Consider the following 19,131-nt stretch of genomic DNA (forward strand, 5'->3'; position numbering starts at 1 on the left):
AGAGAAAGTTCCCTGACTTCATATTATCGCATATACAGATAATCTGGTTACAAAGAGTAGCCTAGCCTTGAAAGAAGAGAAAATCACAACGGACACCATGTTGCTGAGAGGGTTTGCGGAGGAAGGGTGGTTTCCAGACATCCTTAGTGAATGCAGGTCACATGCAAAGAGGTATCTCAGGCCCTTTTTTCTTCCTTTTTGACAACAAATTTGCAGTTAATCAGGCTCTGGACTTGCTCAGAGAAGCCCAGAATTGGGCCTAAAGAATAAAATAACATGAAATATCTGTGAAACCATGAAAATACATTTTTTAAAAAAAGTTTCCAGGTATAATACACAAAAGCAAACAAGTTTATCTTAAAAAATATCAAGTATCACATCCATAGCCTATTCCTAATTATAATTACTTCTTAAAGCAACATTTGTCTTTGTTTACAAATACAGCAGCAGGTGATAAAACCTAGTATCTCAAACTGATTGCTTACAATTTATAATACAAACAAATGTATATGTCTCAAATCACATTTTAGGCAGTTTAACTTAAAATGCATAGACAATTACATACATTAAAGTTGTCATTACTGTCAGTGAAAAATCACAATTTCAAGAAAATTACAAAAAACTTTCATAGAGCACACAGAAGTTTACTTAATGGCAACAAGTCAGTATCTGCTAATCAGTGACAGGCAGTTCAAGTGCCTTTATCCAGGGGTAAAGTGAAGAGGCAAACTATCCTGTTACTTTGCACACTTGAATTGTTGCGCTGATCAACACTACAATCTTGAAAAACATTAAATTCTTAAAAAAAAAAAAAAAAGGTATGCCACATGTCGCCCTTTAAAATGCCCAAAGGCTGGTTACAGTTTCCACCAGTAGCAATCAACGTTTATCTAGGTAAAATTAACAATGAATGGGTGTGCTAACGAATTCTGTAATGTTACTTATAGACTATAAGCCTCTCAAGGACAGGGATTCCCTTATAGCTGGCAAAAAACCTGGATCAAGGATAACATTGTCTACTGAATAAATGACTCAGATGTTTTCGATAGCCAGAAGCTTGCCTGGCATTTACAAAATATTATTTTACTGGCAGTTTTTGTTTTACTTGGCAGAATTCTGAAAATAAAGTGTTTGTCTTCAATACTAAATACTGCTTTATTAAAATCAAAGTCTTCCCTGAACGCCACCTACAACTTTCTACGCACAGTACAATATATCAGTGTGATTTATCTGAATTTAGGCTTATGCTTTTCAAAAACTTGAAGGTCTGTGCTTAAGTTTTATTTCCAGGCTTTCTAACCCTGGCATTTGATAAAGGGTTCTATCATTCAGGGTGAGAAAATTGAGACATTGGCACTTATTGTTTAGAGGTGTAGGCAATTGACTGATACTCAAACTAGGCAGTCTTAACAAAAACTCGAGTAGAGCTTTTGTCATCTACACAAAGTTTCAAAAGCTGTGCATTTGAGTACCATAGGTGGCACTAATTATTTGTGAGGTAATAGATCATGGGCAAATTGATTGGTTTTTTAGAAAATATCCCAATAGTCCATTGTGGTGGTGGGACTAAGGCAAAATACATACTTTTCTTCTCTGCCCTATTACTATTCTCTACTGAAGATAACCAACAGTAAAATGAACAAAGCAGTCAGTCCTTGGGTAATTAAAAAATGTACTGTCTATTTCTGAATAATCAATATATTACTTTATACAAAATAGGGCTGAGTCAGAGCTGTAAATGGTGTCTTCAAAAGCATGAAAAGATGAGAAGGCGGCAGGATGGGACAGACAAGCCAAGGTATTTGAAGTGCTCCACTTGCTTCTTGAGAACTGGGTGTGAATGAGGACCTAAGGTCTATGTTTTAATTTTTGTCTTTTTGGTTTCAACATTTCAAAACTTAAGATTCCAACTCCAGAAACAGTATTCCTGAACATATCTCAACTACTTCCATTAGATTTATTTGAAAATTCTTCCTCCAAAGCTCAAATGTCAGCATATTCTATAATCTGTATTCCTCGCCTAAGACCAAATATACTTGCTAACAAGCAGTCTTTTCCATAAACCAATTTCAGCCTAACATGTCTTGTTTTGAAAGCAACATTATTCCATTTTAAAAAGGAAAAAAAGGTCGCGTGGTGGCTCATGCCTGTAATCTCAGCACTTTGGGAGGCCGAGGCAGGTGGATCACAGGGTCAGGAGTTTGAGACCAGCCTGGCCAACATGGTGAAACCCCCATCTCTACTAAAAATACAAAAATGGGCATGGTGGCAGGCGCCTGTAATCCCAGCTACCTGGGAGGCTGAGGCAGGAGAATCGTTTGAACCCGGGAGGCAGAGGTTGCAGCGAGCCGAGATCATGCCATTGCACTCCAGCCTGGGTGACAGGGCAAGACTCTCTCAAAAAAAAAAAAAAAAAAAAAAAAAAAAGCAAAAAGGAGAAAAGCCTTTCTCGATGCTGCTCCCCATTTCTCCACTAAAACTCCTGCTTTTCTTAACTCCACACTGAACCAACCTGAAATACTTTTTGGCCCAGAATGCCAACAAGAATCGAAGAAAAGATGCTTTACAAAAGTAACAAATATAAAAGCAAATTCTATTATCCCTTTTATCTCCATTCTTATATTAAAAAAAAAAAACTCCCCAAAATACCACTTGTAAAGTCCTTGAAAACAAAGGGAGTACAATGGCAGTATGATTTAGGGCACACTGGGCAGTATCGGTCACTAGCAAAATTATTATATTTATTGGGAGTAGTAATCCCAAATTGTGTTCATGGCCCTTCGAATCCTTTAGCAACGGATTTTCTCCCAAAATCAATGGACTTCATAATTATAGATTCCCAAACCTGCTATCTCTTCTTCCTAGTCAAATTGTATTTGCTCTAGTGTTAAACTAAATACTGCTAATTTGTCAGTTTATCCCAATGTAGGACAGCCAAAATAACTGTAAGGAGAGATATCTTTGCAGTCATCTCACTTTTCACATTACTTTATCCCTCCATGGTTAACTGACATTTTGATATTGATAATTCAAGCCAAGGCTACCTGCCTTGTAGATTGGGGGCTACTTTGACAACAGAGTCCAATAGTATTGTAGATAGCTAACACCTGTCCTTGCAGAGAAGTGAAACAAAAAGCTAACAACATTCCGCAGTCCGAAAATATCTTAACAAATTAGTTTCTACTTTCTCATTTCTAAAAGCTTTCATTTATCATCTAGTTAACATAAGGGAGAATTAAACACTGAATGTTCCTCTGAAAGGTAACCATTTTGCTTTCTTAAAAGGAGGTAGCTATCAAACCAAAAAACTGGCAGCATTTGGCATTCTTGACATTTTAATTAGAGCAGAAATAAACCACTAAATATTTTATTTCTAAGCAAAACAGAGCTCCAGCATAAATCCTGTTTGTCTGAGAAATTCACAATACATTTTAGAAATCCAATGGATACATTCAAAATGTTATCTAATAAATAACAAGGTCAGGTCTACCCTAAATCTAAGAATCTGGTTTAAACATAAGGTGCCAAAAAACTACTAGGACTTTTTTGGTGGTTATAAACAGTAATATTTAAGCAACACAGTCACACTGCTTTAAACTTAGTTGCAGAGATCTACAATTTATTATTATTTTCAGTGTTAGAGCTAGAGGGTAAATTTTTCAAAGATGGCACTCAACTCCACTTATTTACCTGTCAACAAATACAGAACTGAACTGTTAGCCATAAGCACTTTACAAATAGACTCAGGAAACTATGCAGTAGACAATGACATAGCTTAACCAGACTCTGAAAAACAGATACATATTTTGATTCACACTTGTACAAAGAGAACAGTCATGTCTGCATGACTTAAGGTTCTCTAAACACAACTGTTTTATGTTTTAGACCCCTAGAGTGTGCCAGTTTACCACATCAGGGAGGAATCAAGGGATGTGCTCCTTCTAAAGAACCAAGGGCAAGTGGGGGGATGGCTACAGGGAAAGCTCTGGGCAGAAGAGCTGCCTCAGGTTTTTGTGGGAATGAAAATTACCTGTTGCAATTAAGCAATGCCTAGGGTTTATCTAGTTTGAGGTTCAAAACAAAGGAGAGAATTATTTCCTTCCTCAAGCTCTTCACAAAGCAATATGCACATCTCATAATCAAATCTCAAGTAGTACAAAGAGATAATCAATTATCTAAAAATTTAATTTACATACATGTTATCCTGGATTAAAAACAAAAAAGTTAGTTTCCATAAATAGCAGACTTTAGTGCTGTATGACCCAATGACTAAAAATAAAACCAGGAAGTTTTTACTGAAAGCTCAAGGATAAAAATGAACACTGGCTGGCTATTGAACTCCACATCTGACAATAATTACTGACAGTTTAAAAATGTATATCCAAAATATAACCTCAAGAGGAACAGGTTTATTTGTCCGACAGAGTAGCTCAAAATGCTGAGGCATTATTTGTTTGGATTATGACGGGTTATTCTCAAAGTTTATTTATTTAGAAGGGGAAAGTGATTATAGAAAAATACTTGAAATAATTTACCAATGAAGTTGCAGATTCTAACAATAATCCACATCTTAGATTTTTAAGTGTGTAGTTTCATAATTTAAACAAATTCTGTCAAAGAGCTATTCAATATACTTTATCACTTTAACTTTCCATGAAAACCAAATAAAAATCACATCTGAATGATTTACTTCTATGCTTTTATCTGATTGTATACATATGATGTACTACACATCCAAGTACAAGAGGCAGTTATCTTCTCTGAGAGGTGCAAGAGTTGTTCTTTCATGAATGCCCTCTAATAGTGAAACCAGCAATTTTTATATATGCATTCATGTGCATATATATGTACTTCAAAAAGCAAAGCGTCATCTCTTCGTCCATTGTTAACTTAATGGTAAGACTGCAATAGAAAAAAGAAAAAGTCAACTTCTAGATTTTGCAAATGGAGTTTATTAACTCCTTACTGTGGCTTAAAGTAAATTTATTGCTTAATAAATCCAAACAGCAAGTCACATCACTTACTCTGGCATACACTTTGCAAAACAAATATTTTTAGATAATATATATAGCAAGAAATTACACTAATGCAAGGAGGAAGTTTTGGGGGTACTTTAAAGATTTCTTTTCCTTTATAGCTGGAGTGGATGTTTGACTAATCTAATCAGAGATCTGACTAGTTATTTGTGTATTAAGAGTTAACAGATTTTTTTTTTTCTGGTCGTGCACGGTGGGCTCAGTAATCCCAGCACTTTGGGAGGCTGAAGCGGGCGGATCACTTGAGCTCAGGAGTTCAAGACCAGCCTGGCCAACATGGTGAAACTCCATCTCTACTAAAAATTAAAAAATGAGCCAGTGTGGTGGCGCACGCCTGTAATCCCAGCTACTCAAGAGAACTGCTTGAACCTGGGAGGTAGATATTGCAGCGAACCAAGAGACCGCACCACTGCACTGCTGCCTGGATGACAGAGCAAGACTGTCTCAAAAAAAAAAAAAAAAAAAAAAAACAAAAAAAAAAAACAAACCAGTTAACAGACTTTTTTTTCCTAAGGAAAATCTTCTGCGTTTGGATACTCGCTTGGCTTACCTCACAGGGGAAATGGGGTACTTTTCCATTCGGTTATATGACCAAGGCAGGCTCCTCAACTAAGATGTTAACCCCACTCTGGCTTGTCTGACAGTAAAGCATAAAGCATTACATGTAACTGACAATAAAGAATAGGGGTACAATCCCGAGCTCGAGAATTGCTTGAAAGATGGGCAACATTACCTACTCACTGGCTTGGATTCTCTAAAAATCTACCTCTATCAAGCTAGACAGGTAGAGACTGCTTTTACTGAACTATACTTTGGTGTGATGCTATGAAACGATACTGAGAAATAATAATAAAAAAACAAAAAGCCCAGTGAATCTCAGAGTTTAACTAAAGGATGCTATTGAGGGACACTGCTTACTACATTACAAAGTCTTTGGGGATCTTTGGAAAATTTTTCTTTTTAGCACAAGGGATACTTAAAATACTGCTTTCATCCTTTTAAATGCTTTACCTGAAGGTTTGAAATTTACTCATTTAATATACACACACCCTCTTTTAAAAACTTAAAAGCCTTCTTAATCTTCCATCCAAAACTGGGGAGAAACAATCTTTCAGTTGTGCTATGTACAATTAGTACACTTTAAATAACAAATTGAACACTCACATGGGGGCCACCAGGCATTGGTGGAGCACCAGAAGGTCCTGAAGGCACTTGGAAAGGATTACTGGGAGTAGGATAGAGTCCTGGTGTGGGATACGATCCTGTAGGGGCAGGATATGGTGCTGGTGGTCCCCAGGCTCCTGGTGGAACGGTGCCCCATGGAACAGGTGGTGCTGCCCCAGGGGCTTGGGGAGGAGGAGGAGCGGGATATGGCCCTGGAGATGGATATGGCATATTAGGGGTAGGATACTGCCCTCCCATTCCTGGCGCCCAAGGTCCAGAAGACATGGATCCCCATGGACCTAAAGGACCAGCTGCAGCTGGATCTGTGGGTGCACCATATGGTCTGGGTAGCTCTGGAAAGGGCATATTTGGTGTAGGATATGGCCCTGTGGGGCCAGGGCCTGGCACTGTTGGGGCTGGGTAAGGACCACCGGGTGGGGGGCATGATGGTCCAGAAGGAGGAAAGGGTGCTGGGGGTCCTGGAGGTGGTCCGGTGGGAGGCACGGAGGGATACATTCCTGTTGGTGCTGGTCCAAAAGGCACAGTGGAGGGCGTTGCACTTGGTGGGAGTCCAGATGGCACCGAAGGTGGAGCACTCGGATTATTCCAAGGGCTGGAGCCTGGCCAGCCTTGAGGAGGTTGGCCAGGTTTTGTATTGCTCACAGCAGAGGTTTTGGCAGGGGAGTGTTCAGGTAGTGCATCTGCCAACTGGAACACAAAACAGATAACATCTTATCTATCTTATCAAGAGAAAAGTTATACCAAACACCATTATAAACCCACAAAGAACAGTAACCTACAGGGCCAGGGATTATAAACCTCAAGAACATCTTCAAAAGCTAAGCTAGTCATTTAAAACATACTCGATTTAACATAAAACTTGAGGTGTTACTTTGAATATCAACTTTACAGTGCAAGTTCTTCAGAGAAGCTCGTTTTCTAAATACAACTAATCATATTGTGCTTCATTTCTCTGCTGTATTAATATAACAAAGTACAGTAATTAAGAAGATAGAACTAACAGTCAAGGTATGGATTTGAATCCTGGCTTAACCTCAAAGGAGCTACATACTCTGAGATAGAGCTTCTTCAGTTTCAAAAACTATTTTAGGGTTAATTTGAGGCTTAAATATGATAGTTCATGTAGTACACTTAACACAGTGCCTGGTATATAATAATTTCCAATAAATGTTGGCTACTAATACTATCAGGGTAAAAGAGAATAGAAGTAACATCTTAAATTTTCATTTAAGGATTCATAAAGAAATATAGGAAACATTTCCAAACATGCTATTATCTCAGTAAACCAAGGCAAATCACCTATCAAAATCCCTCTCCTACCCCCAAAGCCAAGAATCACAAAAAGCATCTCTTTTATTTATTTATAAACAGAGTCTCACTCTATCGCCCAGGCAGTAGTGCAATGGCACGATCATGGCTCACTGCAGCCTGGAAATCGTGGGGTCAAGGGATCCTCCCAAGTAGCTAGGACTACAGGTGCACACCATCGCGCCTGGTTAAAGCATCTCTTTTAAGTGAAAAGATTTACGAAGGCCAGTTAGGACCACGTTGTTTTTCTTAAGAGATGAAAAACTTATCACAGATAAACTCATCAACTTACCGAAAATTCATCAGACATTTTCCTAAAAGAACAAAAGAAATGAAGGAAGAAAAAGTTCAAAATCAGTGTTCACCATTTCTTAAATATTCCTTAAGGAACTTTCTATGCATACATTATTATTACTTAAACAGAATCTTAATCATTTATGTAATGTGTTTTTCTTTACATAGGAAAGTTTTCCATAATAGTTCATACAGCTCTATCAACTTCATCCCTCTTAATGGCTGCACATCATACAAAAATGATTTGCAATTTAATTTACCTTCTTTTTGTAGCAGTATAAGTTGTTTTAGGTATGACACAGTGAACACCTCTGAACACATCTTTGTGAGAATCTATCACTGGGAAAAAGCACTGGACATGGAATTTAGAGTCAACAAATAAATTTATCTAAAATCCATTTGAAAAGTCCATGCCAATTTAGTCACTCATTTCTCTAACTCCTCTTTTACCATTGGATATTACTAAATTTATTGTTTATAATGACAATAGGTATTAAAAAGTAGCATCTTATTTTAACTTACACTTCCTTGTCTTTTTTTTTGGAGACAGGGTCTCATTCTGTCACCCCCGCTGGAGTGCAGTGGCGAGATCACAGCTCACTGCAACCTTGACCTCCTGGGCTCAAGTCATCTTTTTGCCTCAGTCTCCCTAACAGCTGGTACTACAGGTGTGTGCCATCATGCCCAGCAAATTTTTTTTTTTTTTTTTTTTTTTTTTGAGACGGAGTCTCGCTGTGTCTCCCAGGCTGGAGTGCAGTGGCGTGATCTCGGCTCACTGCAAGCTCCGCCTCCCGGGTTCACGCCATTCTCCTGCCTCAGCCTCCCAAGTAGCTGAGACTACAGGCGCCCGCCACCACGCCCGGCTAGTTTTTTGTATTTTTAGTAGAGACGGGGTTTCACCATGTTAGCCAGGATAGTCTCGATCTCCTGACCTCGTGATCCAACCGCCTCGGCCTCCCAAAGTGCTGGGATTACAGGCTTGAGCCACCGCGCCCGGCCGCAAATTTCTTAAAATTAAAAATATTTTTTTGTAGAGACAGGTGTCTCACTATGTTGCCCAGACCTGGTCTCAAACTCTTGGGCTCAAGGAACCCTCCTGCCTCAGCCTCCCAAAGTATTGGGATTACAGGCATGAGCCACTGTGTGTACCCCCAAATTTAAATTTGTTCATGTCCTGCAGTACTTTTACCAATTTTTAAATTGAAGTATAATTAGCACTCAACAAAATGCAGAGATCTTACGTGTTCAGATTAACAAGCTCTGATAATTGTATACGCCCCTGTAACCACCCCAAGATACAGAACATTTCTCACTCCAGAAAGTTTACTCATGCTCTTTTCCAATCAACTGCCATGCCACATGGCAGTCAATTTTTGACTTAATTTTGCTGGTTCTTTGACTTTATATAAATAAAAGACTGTATGTACTCTTTGCCTTTGATCATTTTACTACTCAGTAGCACATCTTTTCCTCTCACTGTTTTGTAAGATACTAAGGAGACTAGCTCTCATATATGAGATTAACATTTTTTGGCTGGGTACAGTGGCTCATGCCTGTAATCCCAGCACTTTGGGAGGCCAAGGCGTGGATCACGAGCTCAGGAGATGGAGACTATCCTGGCTAACACAGTGAAACCTCGCCTCTACTAAAAATACAAAAAAAAATTAGCTGGGTATGGTGGCAGGCGCCTGTAGTCCCAGCTACTCGGGAGGCTGAGGCAGGAGAACGGCATGAACTCGGGAGGCGGAGCTTGCAGTGAGCCAAGATTGCACCACTGCACTCCAGCCTGGGAGACAGAGCCAGACTTCTGTCTTCAAAAAAAAAAAAAAATTTTCTCCCAAATTCATTTTATCTGTAGATCTCTTAAATGGCATATTCTGGTAATACAAAAGTTTTAAATTTCATGTCATCAAATCTATCAATCTCTTCCTATATGTGGCTTCTGGATTTTATGATATATTTACAAAGGCCTTTCCCACTCTGCCTTGCTTTCATATAGTATTTTCATGGTTTAACTTGTTTAAAATCTTTGAATTCTTCCAAACAATAATTATCAACTATCTATCTTTTCTCAACTAATTGGACAAGCTACCTTTACTACACTCTACTGCTGCCATTTATAACTAGCATTTATCCAATATTTACCATGGAACATGGTGGTGCACTGTGTACCATCTCACTTGGTAGCTCCAGAACCTTATGATACAAATTTTATTTTCACCCCCAAACAGCTGGAGAAGAGGAAGCTTGGCAAGTTAACTTGTTTAAGGTCCCAGAGCTAATGACAAGGAGAGAAGCAGTTCAAACCCAGTATGACTCCAGAGCTTAGGCCCTTAACAAGCAGGCTACACAGCCTCCTTCATTTCCAACTGATATTGTGGACTTTCTTCTTTTCTTTTTGAGACAGAGTCTTGCTTTGTTCCCTGGCCAGAGCATCATAAGCTCATTGCAGACTCTACCTTCTGGGCTCAATCGATCCTGCCCAGCTAGTGTTTTGTAGAGACAGGGTTTCACCATGTTGCCAGGCTGGTCTTGAACTCCAGAGCTCAAGTGATCTGCCTGCCCTGGACTCCCAAAGTGTTGGGATTACAGGCGTGAGCCACTGCGCCAGGCTGACTTTATTCTTTTCTACTGGTCTGCAACTGTACCATCCCATTTTAATTACAAAAGCTTTATATTTTAAATAAACATTAATGTGAGTCACCCTACTGTCTTTTTTCCCCCCCAGATTTTCCTACCTTTTTTTTCCATTTCGTTAAAAAAAAATCTGTTAGCATTCTGGTTGGAAATGTATTAAATTTACAGATGAATCTGGGGAACATCTACTTAAAATGTCGAATCATCTCATTCAAGAACAAGGTATAGTAGTCCCTCAGTACCTGAGGGAGATTGGTTCTAGGACCCCCGCAGATACTCAAATCCCAGGATGCTCAAGTACCTGATATAAAATGGTGTGGTATTTGCATATAACCCATGCACATCCTCCTGTATAAATCATCTCTATATTATTTATAACACTTAAAAGTGTGAGTACTATATTATATTAACTTATATTTTTTATTATGTTTCCCCCAAGTATTTTTTTTTTTTTTGAGACAGGGTCTCACTCTGTTGCTCAAGTTGGAGTGCAACAGCATGATCTCAGCTCACTGCAACCTCCATCTCCTTGGTTCAAGAGATTCTCCTGCCTCAGCCTCCTGAGTAACTGAGATTATAGGCAAGCGCCACCATACCCGGTTAATTTTTCTTATGTTTAAGAGATAGCGTTTCACCACGTTGGCCAGGTTACTCTTCAACTCCTGGCCTCAAGTGATCCGCCCACCTCGGCCTCCCAAAGTGCTCGGATTACAGGCGAGAACCACCTCACCCGGCTCCTTGAATATTTTCTACCCGCAAATGCAGACACAGAGGACTGTTTAGTTCCCGTCCTTTTCATGTAGATCATATTCTTGATCAGATCTCGTATATACATTTCTTTTAAGGGATTTCTGTTAAACTTTTTCCTGTGGTTGCAAATAGGCTCTTTTCTTCCACTGTACTTTCTAATTGATCGTTCAAATATGGGACAGCTTTTTAAATTTTAGTCTACAGCAGGTCCTCAAAAGACGTTTCATTCAACTTTGTTTTGTTATAATGTTGATGAGGAGAAGAAAAAAAAAGTCTCAGCTGAGGTCACTGTCTGTGTGAAGCTAGCTCATTCTCCCATCTTTATGGGTCTTCTCCAAGTACTCCAATTGCCTCCCATATCCCAAAGATGCACATGAATGGATGTGTCTACACGGCCCAGTCTCCATGGGTGGGGGTGTGGGCGAGAGCACCCTGCGCTGGGATGACATCCAGTTCAGGGCTGGTTCCCATCTTGGGCTCTGAATTGCCAGGAAAGGCTCCAGCCATTGAGACCCTGAACTGGAAGAGGGAGGCAAATAATTATCTTTTTATTAATCTTTCTCAAATGTATACACAGCTCACATTCATTTCAATTTTTTTTTTGAGACAGGGTCTTGCTCTGTCACCCAAGCTGGAGTGCAGTGGTGTGATTACAGTTCACTGCAACCTCGACCTCCCACGCTCAAGTGATCCTCCCACCTTAGCCTTTGAATAGCTGGGACCACAGGCATGCACCACCACAACCAGCTAATTTTAAAAATTTTTAGCAGAAATCTTTTTTTTTTTTTTGAGATGGAGTCTCGCTCTGTCGCCAGGCTGGAGCGCAGTGGTGTGATCTCGGCTCACTGCAACCTCTGCCTCCTCGGTTCAGGCGATTCTCATGCCTCAGCCTCCTGAGTAGCTGGAACTACAGGTGCGTGCCACTACGCCCAGCTAATTTTTGTACTTTTAGTAGAGACGGGGTTTCACCATGTTGACAAGAATGGTCTCGATCTCTTGACCTTGTGATCCGCCCACCTTGGCCTCCCAAAGTGCTGGGATTACAGGTGTGAGCCACTGTGCCCAGTCCATTTAAATGTTTAACACTAGAAGTGTTTTGGGTTTTATTTAAAAGTTTAGTGATGTTTTTATGACCAGAAATATGCCATAGGAATTTAACTCTTCTTTATATTAATTAACCTAGGGTAGGAAGCAACATTACTGAATTATTCTTCAAAGTTTCTCACTTGATTCTCTGGGATTTCCAGATTTAAAAAATATGCCATTTGCAAAAAATAATTTTCCTTCTCTAATAATTATGCATATTTTCTCTTTTGCACCTGCTAGGACTTAAATAATGAAATATTAAGTAGTGATAGTGGGCACAGCAGTCTTGTTCCAACTCTCCTGGGACTGCTTCTAATGTTTAAGTATGATTCCCATTTTTAGTTTGAGATTTTAAAAAATTACATTAAGTTTTTAATTTATGCCTATGCTATTATTTATTTATTCCTATTTTGTTAGTTAATAAAGAAAGCAAGAAGACACTAAATTCCCTCAAAAGACTTTTCAGTCTCTAATGAATGGATCTCATGGTTTTTCTCCTTTGACCTATCAATACAGTATTAATATAGAGTCACCTTTGTATTCTTATATTCCTAGCATCTTACTATTTTTTTTTCTAGACAGAGTTTCGTTCTTGTTGCCCAGGCTGGAGTGCAATGGTGCGATCTTGGCTCCCCGCAACTTCTGCCTCCTGGGTCCAAGTGATTCTCCTGCCTCAGCCTCCCGAGTAGCTGGGATTACAGGCATGCGCCACCACGCCCGGCTGATTTTTTGTAGAGACAGGGTTTTCCCATGTTGGTCAAGCTGATCTTGAACTCCTGACCTCAGGTGATCTGCCCGCCTCGGCCTCCCAAAGTGTTGGGATTACAGGTGTGAGCCACTGCGCCTGGCCCCTTAGCATCTTATTTCTAATTATGATTTGGTTATCATGAGGAATGAAAGGACAAGAACATGAAGGACAAGAACCCAAGCCTATCCCAACTGCTATATCCTTTTTATTCAGAATATCAAAAAACACATACAACCCATTTCCATGTTAAGGTTTAACATCAATCATATCACACAATAAAATTTTTACGACTAACAGTGTAGAAAATATATGGTAAGTTGTAAGACTAACATGCTTTTTAAACAGGATTAGCCTTTCTGAAATAGAAAATGATTCTGTATCAAAGTTCATATTAATTCTGGAGTTGAGAATCAAAGTGAACCAAATGGTCTTGACTGTTCAGGTTTTCAGAATTACACAGTTACCTAGTCACAGAATTACATAAATTATTCTACAAGTTAATAATATTCAACTGATTCACAATACTACTTCAAAATTTTAAAGTTCAAAATCCAAGTTTGGAAGATAGGGGAGGTGCTAGAATCTCGTGATTAAAAAACAAAGCCCTAAGCATAGGAATTAATAACAAGTTCTGTTCTATGGCACTGTCTTAGTAAAGTAACCAGTTCTCCATTACTAGAATAATCAGCGTTCATGTTAGGGTAATCCCCCCTCATCCATGGTTTTAGTTACCTGAGGTCCGAACGTATTAAATGGAAAATTCCAGAAATAAACAATTAAGTTTTGTTTTTGGGATGGAGTCTCGTTCTGCCATCCAGGCTAAAGTGCAGTGATGTGATCTCGACTCACTGCAACCTCAGTCTCCCAGGTTTAAGTGATTCTCCTACCTGAGTCTCCCGAGTAGCTGGGATTACAGGCACATGACACCACGCCCAGCTAATTTTTAATTTTTGGTAGAGATGGGGTTTCATCATGTTGGCCAGCTGGTCTTGAACTCCTGGCTTCAAGTAATCCGCCTGCCTCGGTCTCCCAAAGTGCTGGGATTACAGGCATGAACCACTGCACCTGGCCAGTTCTTAAGTAAATGGGGCAAGAGCATGTTCCGAGTAGCAAAATGAAAGTTTGCACCCTCCTGCCTAGGACGTGAATCATCCCTTTGTCCAGTGTATCCATGCTGTATATGCTATCAGCCCATCTTGGTTATTAGATATAAAAAACACAGTACACTTAGGCTTCCGCAGTGTATAGACTTCAGTTTCAGGGATTCATTGGGGAGTCTTGCAATGTGTCCCCCTAGGATAAGGGGGAACAACTGTAATTGGAAGCATTCCAATTTGCTCTTTGGAGAATACTTTCATTAGAAAAGGTGAAAAACAGAGTTGGACATGAACGTTTCAATATGAGGAAAGTTGCAGAACGTAAAAAGTTTAGGTTTTCTAAAAAGCTATTCTAAGCCGTGCTTAGTCGTGTGCACCTGTAATCCCAGCTTCTCAGGAGGCTGAGGTGGGAAGACCGCTTGAGGCCAGTAGTTAAAGACCAGCCTGGGCAATATAGTGAGACTCTGTCTCAAAAAGAAAAATAAATAAAAATATAAAGCTATTCCAAAATATCTGATTCACTGCTGATTATTAAGATGAGGCCAATGTAACCTTGAACTCATAAAAAAAAATGTATACTTAAGAAAGGCTTTCATTTCTTTTTCCTTTTTGGAATAATCTAAAGCGATTATTTCCAAAACTTTGTTACCATTTTATAGCATCGTCCGATCCACCCATCGTCTGAAAAATAATAATTTTTATTCTCTGAGCAGCAAGAATAGTAATTTTAAAACAGTACAAAATTTCTTTTGACATACACTAGAAAAGTAAAACATAACATTTTGGAAACTCTCATGGCTGTTAGGGTAAAAATGACAATTCAATCATGGGTCAGGGAGGAGGGTGGTTAAGAGAGTTGAACTCCATGAATTACTAGTGGAGTTCATGGATATTTCACAGAGCCTTCAAATTGTGACGGAGTAATAAACAGTATGGGACTACACAGTGATGAAACCCAGACATCAATCCTTTTTGACGGTATCTTTTGACAAAAATAAACTTCTCAATAAGAGACCATTTTCCATCTGTAGAAGTTATAGCTCCTGCCCACTGCACAGAAAATAGTAACACACTTAATCTATAAAGTGCTATATACATGTTAGATATTTATTAGGCGAAATTAAATAAAATCAAAATTTTGGGGTTGATTTGTTTAGTATGCAGGGGATGATATGTATCATACTGAAAATATAAATTAATGGCTGGGCACAGTGTCTCAAGCCTGTAATCCCGGCACTTTGGGAGGCCCAGGGGGGTGGATCACGTGAGATCAGGAGTTCAAGACCAGCCTTGCCAACATGGTGAAACCCCATCTCAACCAAAAATACAAAAAATTAGCTGGGCACGGTGGCAGACACCTGTAATCCCAGCTACTTCGGTAGGCTGAGGCAGGAGAATCGCTTGAACCCAGGAGGCGGAACTTGCAGTGAGTGACTGTCTCCAAAAATAAAAAGTTATAAATTAGAATACATGCTAGTTTTCAGCATTGGCTCATTTATCTGATTATGTTCCATTTTTTACATTTGGGCAACTCAAAAACGGGGGTTTTGAAATGCTCAAAAATCTGAAACTTTTTGAGTGCCAACATGCCGCTCAAAGAAAATGCTCATTAGAGCATTCTGGATTTCGGATGCTCAACTGGTGTAATATAAAAAAAAAAATCCAAAATCTGAAACACTTCTGGTTCCAAGCATTTGGGATAAGGGATATGCAACCTGCAATATTTCTTGGCATTTAGTTATATATTTATTGGAACATATGTGCCAAACAATGTGTTGGGCTTTAGAGAAATTTTAGTATTACATGGAGATTCCTGAGATGTGCTGTCTTTTGCAGTCCATAAGGACGATAAGGAAAGAGCTGGGAGTAGAGGGCGGTGACATGGGTCCTAGGGAAAGAAGAGCAGTTGGTGTAAAAATTGGGAGAATCTGTGAGGAGGTATAAGAAGTTCAGATGGGTTAGAATATAGCAAGGGAAGGGGAAAGTCTTAGCAGAGAGACCTTAGATGAGGGTTTGAATTATTTCAGTAAGAGTCGGCTCATCTGAATGAACCTGAACTATAAAGAACAGGCCATACTGTTTGTAAAAAGCACGCAGTTAAAAACAAAAAACAAAAAACAACCAGACCAGTAATGCTGCGATGAACTAAATTGGACTCTGTCCAATCAAGTGCCTAAAATAGTGCTTGGGTGGAAAACAGGTACCAAATTCTCTTTCCCTTGTATGTGGACATCTAGCTTATAGGTAAAAGAGTAAACGCTAAAGTATGACCATCCAGCTACAACTGCAGCTCTTCACTGGTTGGACTGGCCAGAGTTGACAAGTCCAACTCTCCAAACTCGAGGCAAAGGGAGATCAGAATCGTATCCACATCATAGATTTGCTCTAAGACTTATATAATAAACAAATCTCTTAGTCACTGCCTGGAATATAGCAAAACCTCAACAAATATTAGCTTTTACGATGCCTACTTTTAGGTCCATAAATCTTTATCTGCCCTTCTCAATCCAGAGACTTCCGAAAAAATAAACTTTCCCAAGTTTGGCACAAATCTTACATGGTGGCAAAATGTGACCTGAAGCTATTTATAGTTTCTATTCGCCCCCACTTAGAATGAATGCTCACATCTATTGCTGCAAATATTAATGTTGGATGATGCGGTGCCCCATTCTGCTGGGGGTGTTATCTCTCGTCTAACATGTCGTCTTTCTAAAAAGATGAAGATAAAATCCAAGTATTTTTGAATTCAAAACACACTAGCTTCAAAAGTTTCAGCTAAGAGACTGGGGATGGATATTACCCATTCCTCCTGGAGAGAGGAAAAGAACATTCCAATATTTGCAATTCACTCCAAGTTTCTGAAGCAAACTCGCTTTGCATTGTGGGCTCAGAGATGCCAGCATGAAAAATTTCTATTCTTCCCTCAAAGAACACCAGTGAACAAAGAACTTACAAAATGTTTCTGAAGGCTACCTTTGCCTGTAATGAGGGTTCCTTTTCAAAACAGACCTTTACAACCCCCAGGTGTGTATTTCTCTAGCAGTAAAACTAAAAAAAATTTTTTCGGTCGAGCGAGTCCGGCTTCATGCTTTAACACTGCAATCTTTACCTATTAAAAGCTGTACTCTTGCTTTTCAAGGTAAAGAGGAAAACGATCCCCCTATATATAAGCTATCGTAGGTATGCGCTCTTCAGTCCTAAAAAGGAGATCCCTAAATTCTGCCCTTCTCGTGGTTTGCCCTGGGTATTCATCTAACGTATCCGTGGGCAATTCCTCTAGTGAGTCATAACCAGAGCGTTGTCACACTGCGGATTAACAAGCGCCCGAGATTCCTGTAATAATCTTTTCAGGCTTTTCCCTTTTTATTAGAAATTAATGAATGGGTGCAATGGGGTGGGGGTAGAGGGGAAATCGGGGCCAAAAGGCGCGAGGCCGGCAGCCTTTTAGGGACGCACGAACAAAGGGAGTCCGGGATCAACCGGAGCGAACCGGCCTCCGAGCGGGTCGCGCCCGCCGGGAAAGGGTGGGGGAGGGGCCGGCCCGCGCCCGCCCCGCCCCGCAGCCAGGCCTGACGTCAGGCGCCCAGAAACCCGTCGGGCGCGACGTCAGCGGCCTCCTACACCTTCTCCCTGGGGGGCGATCCCCAGGCAGCCCGCAGCGTGGAGGAAGGCGACCGAGAGAAACGCTTAGCCCCGGTCCCAGGCAGGCGACCACGGCCCGAGCACTGGACGTGACTCGATGCACCTCAGTTACCGCGCCCGCTTCCCGCTTGGCCGCGCCCGCGGGCTCCGCAACCCCAGCCCCCCGATTCCCCTTCACGACTCCCACTAGTACCGAAGCAGCCTCACCCGGCAATATCCGAGACCGCAGTAGGGTCTAGAAGCGGCGATGGGTCCGAGGGACTGGGCCCTGAAGAAGCGGGCGCAGCCTGACTGACGGCAGGGAAAGCAGCGGCGGCAACAGCACCAGCAGCGCGCGGCTCCTCCTGGCGCCGGAACAGGAAGCGCCGAGCGCACCGCCTCCGCCCGCCCTCCCCCTCCCCTCAGGCCGCGCCGCGTGCGCCTCCCGCAGGCCCCTGGCGGTACTGCGGCCCGCCAGACGCAGGGGGATGGGCTCCACCTGGCGCCGGCCCCGGGCCGCTTTCCCCTGATGGGCTGGCTGAAAGCTCCCAGAGTTTCCGGAGTTCCGAGGACTCAGAGGAAACGCCAGTGGTCGCCGGTGTTCACGGCATACCGGCGGAAATTGCTAACTTGTCTTGAGTTGCTTGAGGGCTGATTCTGGATTCCCTTTGCTCAGCGGTTTTTACAGCTAGGCCTCGAAGGAGGCTGGGTATGGACGCGGTCTGATTTCTGCCTGACCGAACGATTCAGATCCTCGGGCCAAAAGTGGGGAGAGGGAAAAGATTAATACAGGAAAGAGAAAACCTTTGCAAATAGCTTAACAAATTGATATTTGCTGTCTTTGCTGAGTTTTCCTCATCAATGCCTCTTCTCCTATGTTCTTTTTTGTGGTTTTTGAGACGAGGCATCTGTCACCCAGACTGGAATGCAGTGGCGCGATCTCGGCTCACTGCAACCTCTGCCTGGTGGTCCCAAGCTATCCTCCCATCTTAGCCTCCTAGTAGCTGGGACTACAGGCGTGTGTCACCACACCCGCTGATTTTTGTGTTTTTAGTAGAGATGGGGTCTCACCTTGCTAGCCTCAAGCGATCCGCCCTCTTCGGCCTCCCAAAGTGCTGGTATTACAGGCGTGAGCCACCGCGCCCAGCCGCGATCTTCATTTCTGAATAAACATTACCTCCTGTGTCAGGCACAGATGACATGACCCCAGTCAAGGAACCTACTAACTAGCAATAAAGATGTCGTGACAATTATATGGTGTGCAAAATAGACACATATATGCAATATATGTATTTTTTTAGACGGAGTCTCGCTCTGTTGCCAGGCTGGAGTGCAGTGGCGCGGCGCTATCTCAGCTCACTGCAACCTC

The 19,131-nt window shown here is 41.2% G+C and overlaps 1 protein-coding gene across 1 annotated transcript in view; it reads right to left on the minus strand.

Moving 5' to 3' along the window:
• Positions 1–3,317: 3,317 nt before the first annotated feature.
• MAPK1IP1L (mitogen-activated protein kinase 1 interacting protein 1 like) overlaps positions 3,318–19,131 on the minus strand; it is a 126,170-nt gene continuing 110,356 nt past the window's right edge. Inside the window, exons 2-5 of the mRNA XM_050798272.1 lie at positions 17,991–18,094; positions 7,822–7,843; positions 6,201–6,908; positions 3,318–4,902 (exon numbers count right to left, since the gene is read on the minus strand). Of these exons, the coding sequence (XP_050654229.1) occupies positions 4,891–4,902; positions 6,201–6,908; positions 7,822–7,839 (738 nt within the window). The 5' untranslated portion in view covers positions 7,840–7,843; positions 17,991–18,094 and the 3' untranslated portion in view covers positions 3,318–4,890. The remainder of the gene's footprint in view (positions 4,903–6,200; positions 6,909–7,821; positions 7,844–17,990; positions 18,095–19,131) is intronic.

The sequence above is a fragment of the Macaca thibetana genome, chromosome 7 (assembly GCF_024542745.1).
Source record: "Macaca thibetana thibetana isolate TM-01 chromosome 7, ASM2454274v1, whole genome shotgun sequence".
In the NCBI taxonomy this organism is placed as follows: domain Eukaryota; kingdom Metazoa; phylum Chordata; class Mammalia; order Primates; family Cercopithecidae; genus Macaca; species Macaca thibetana.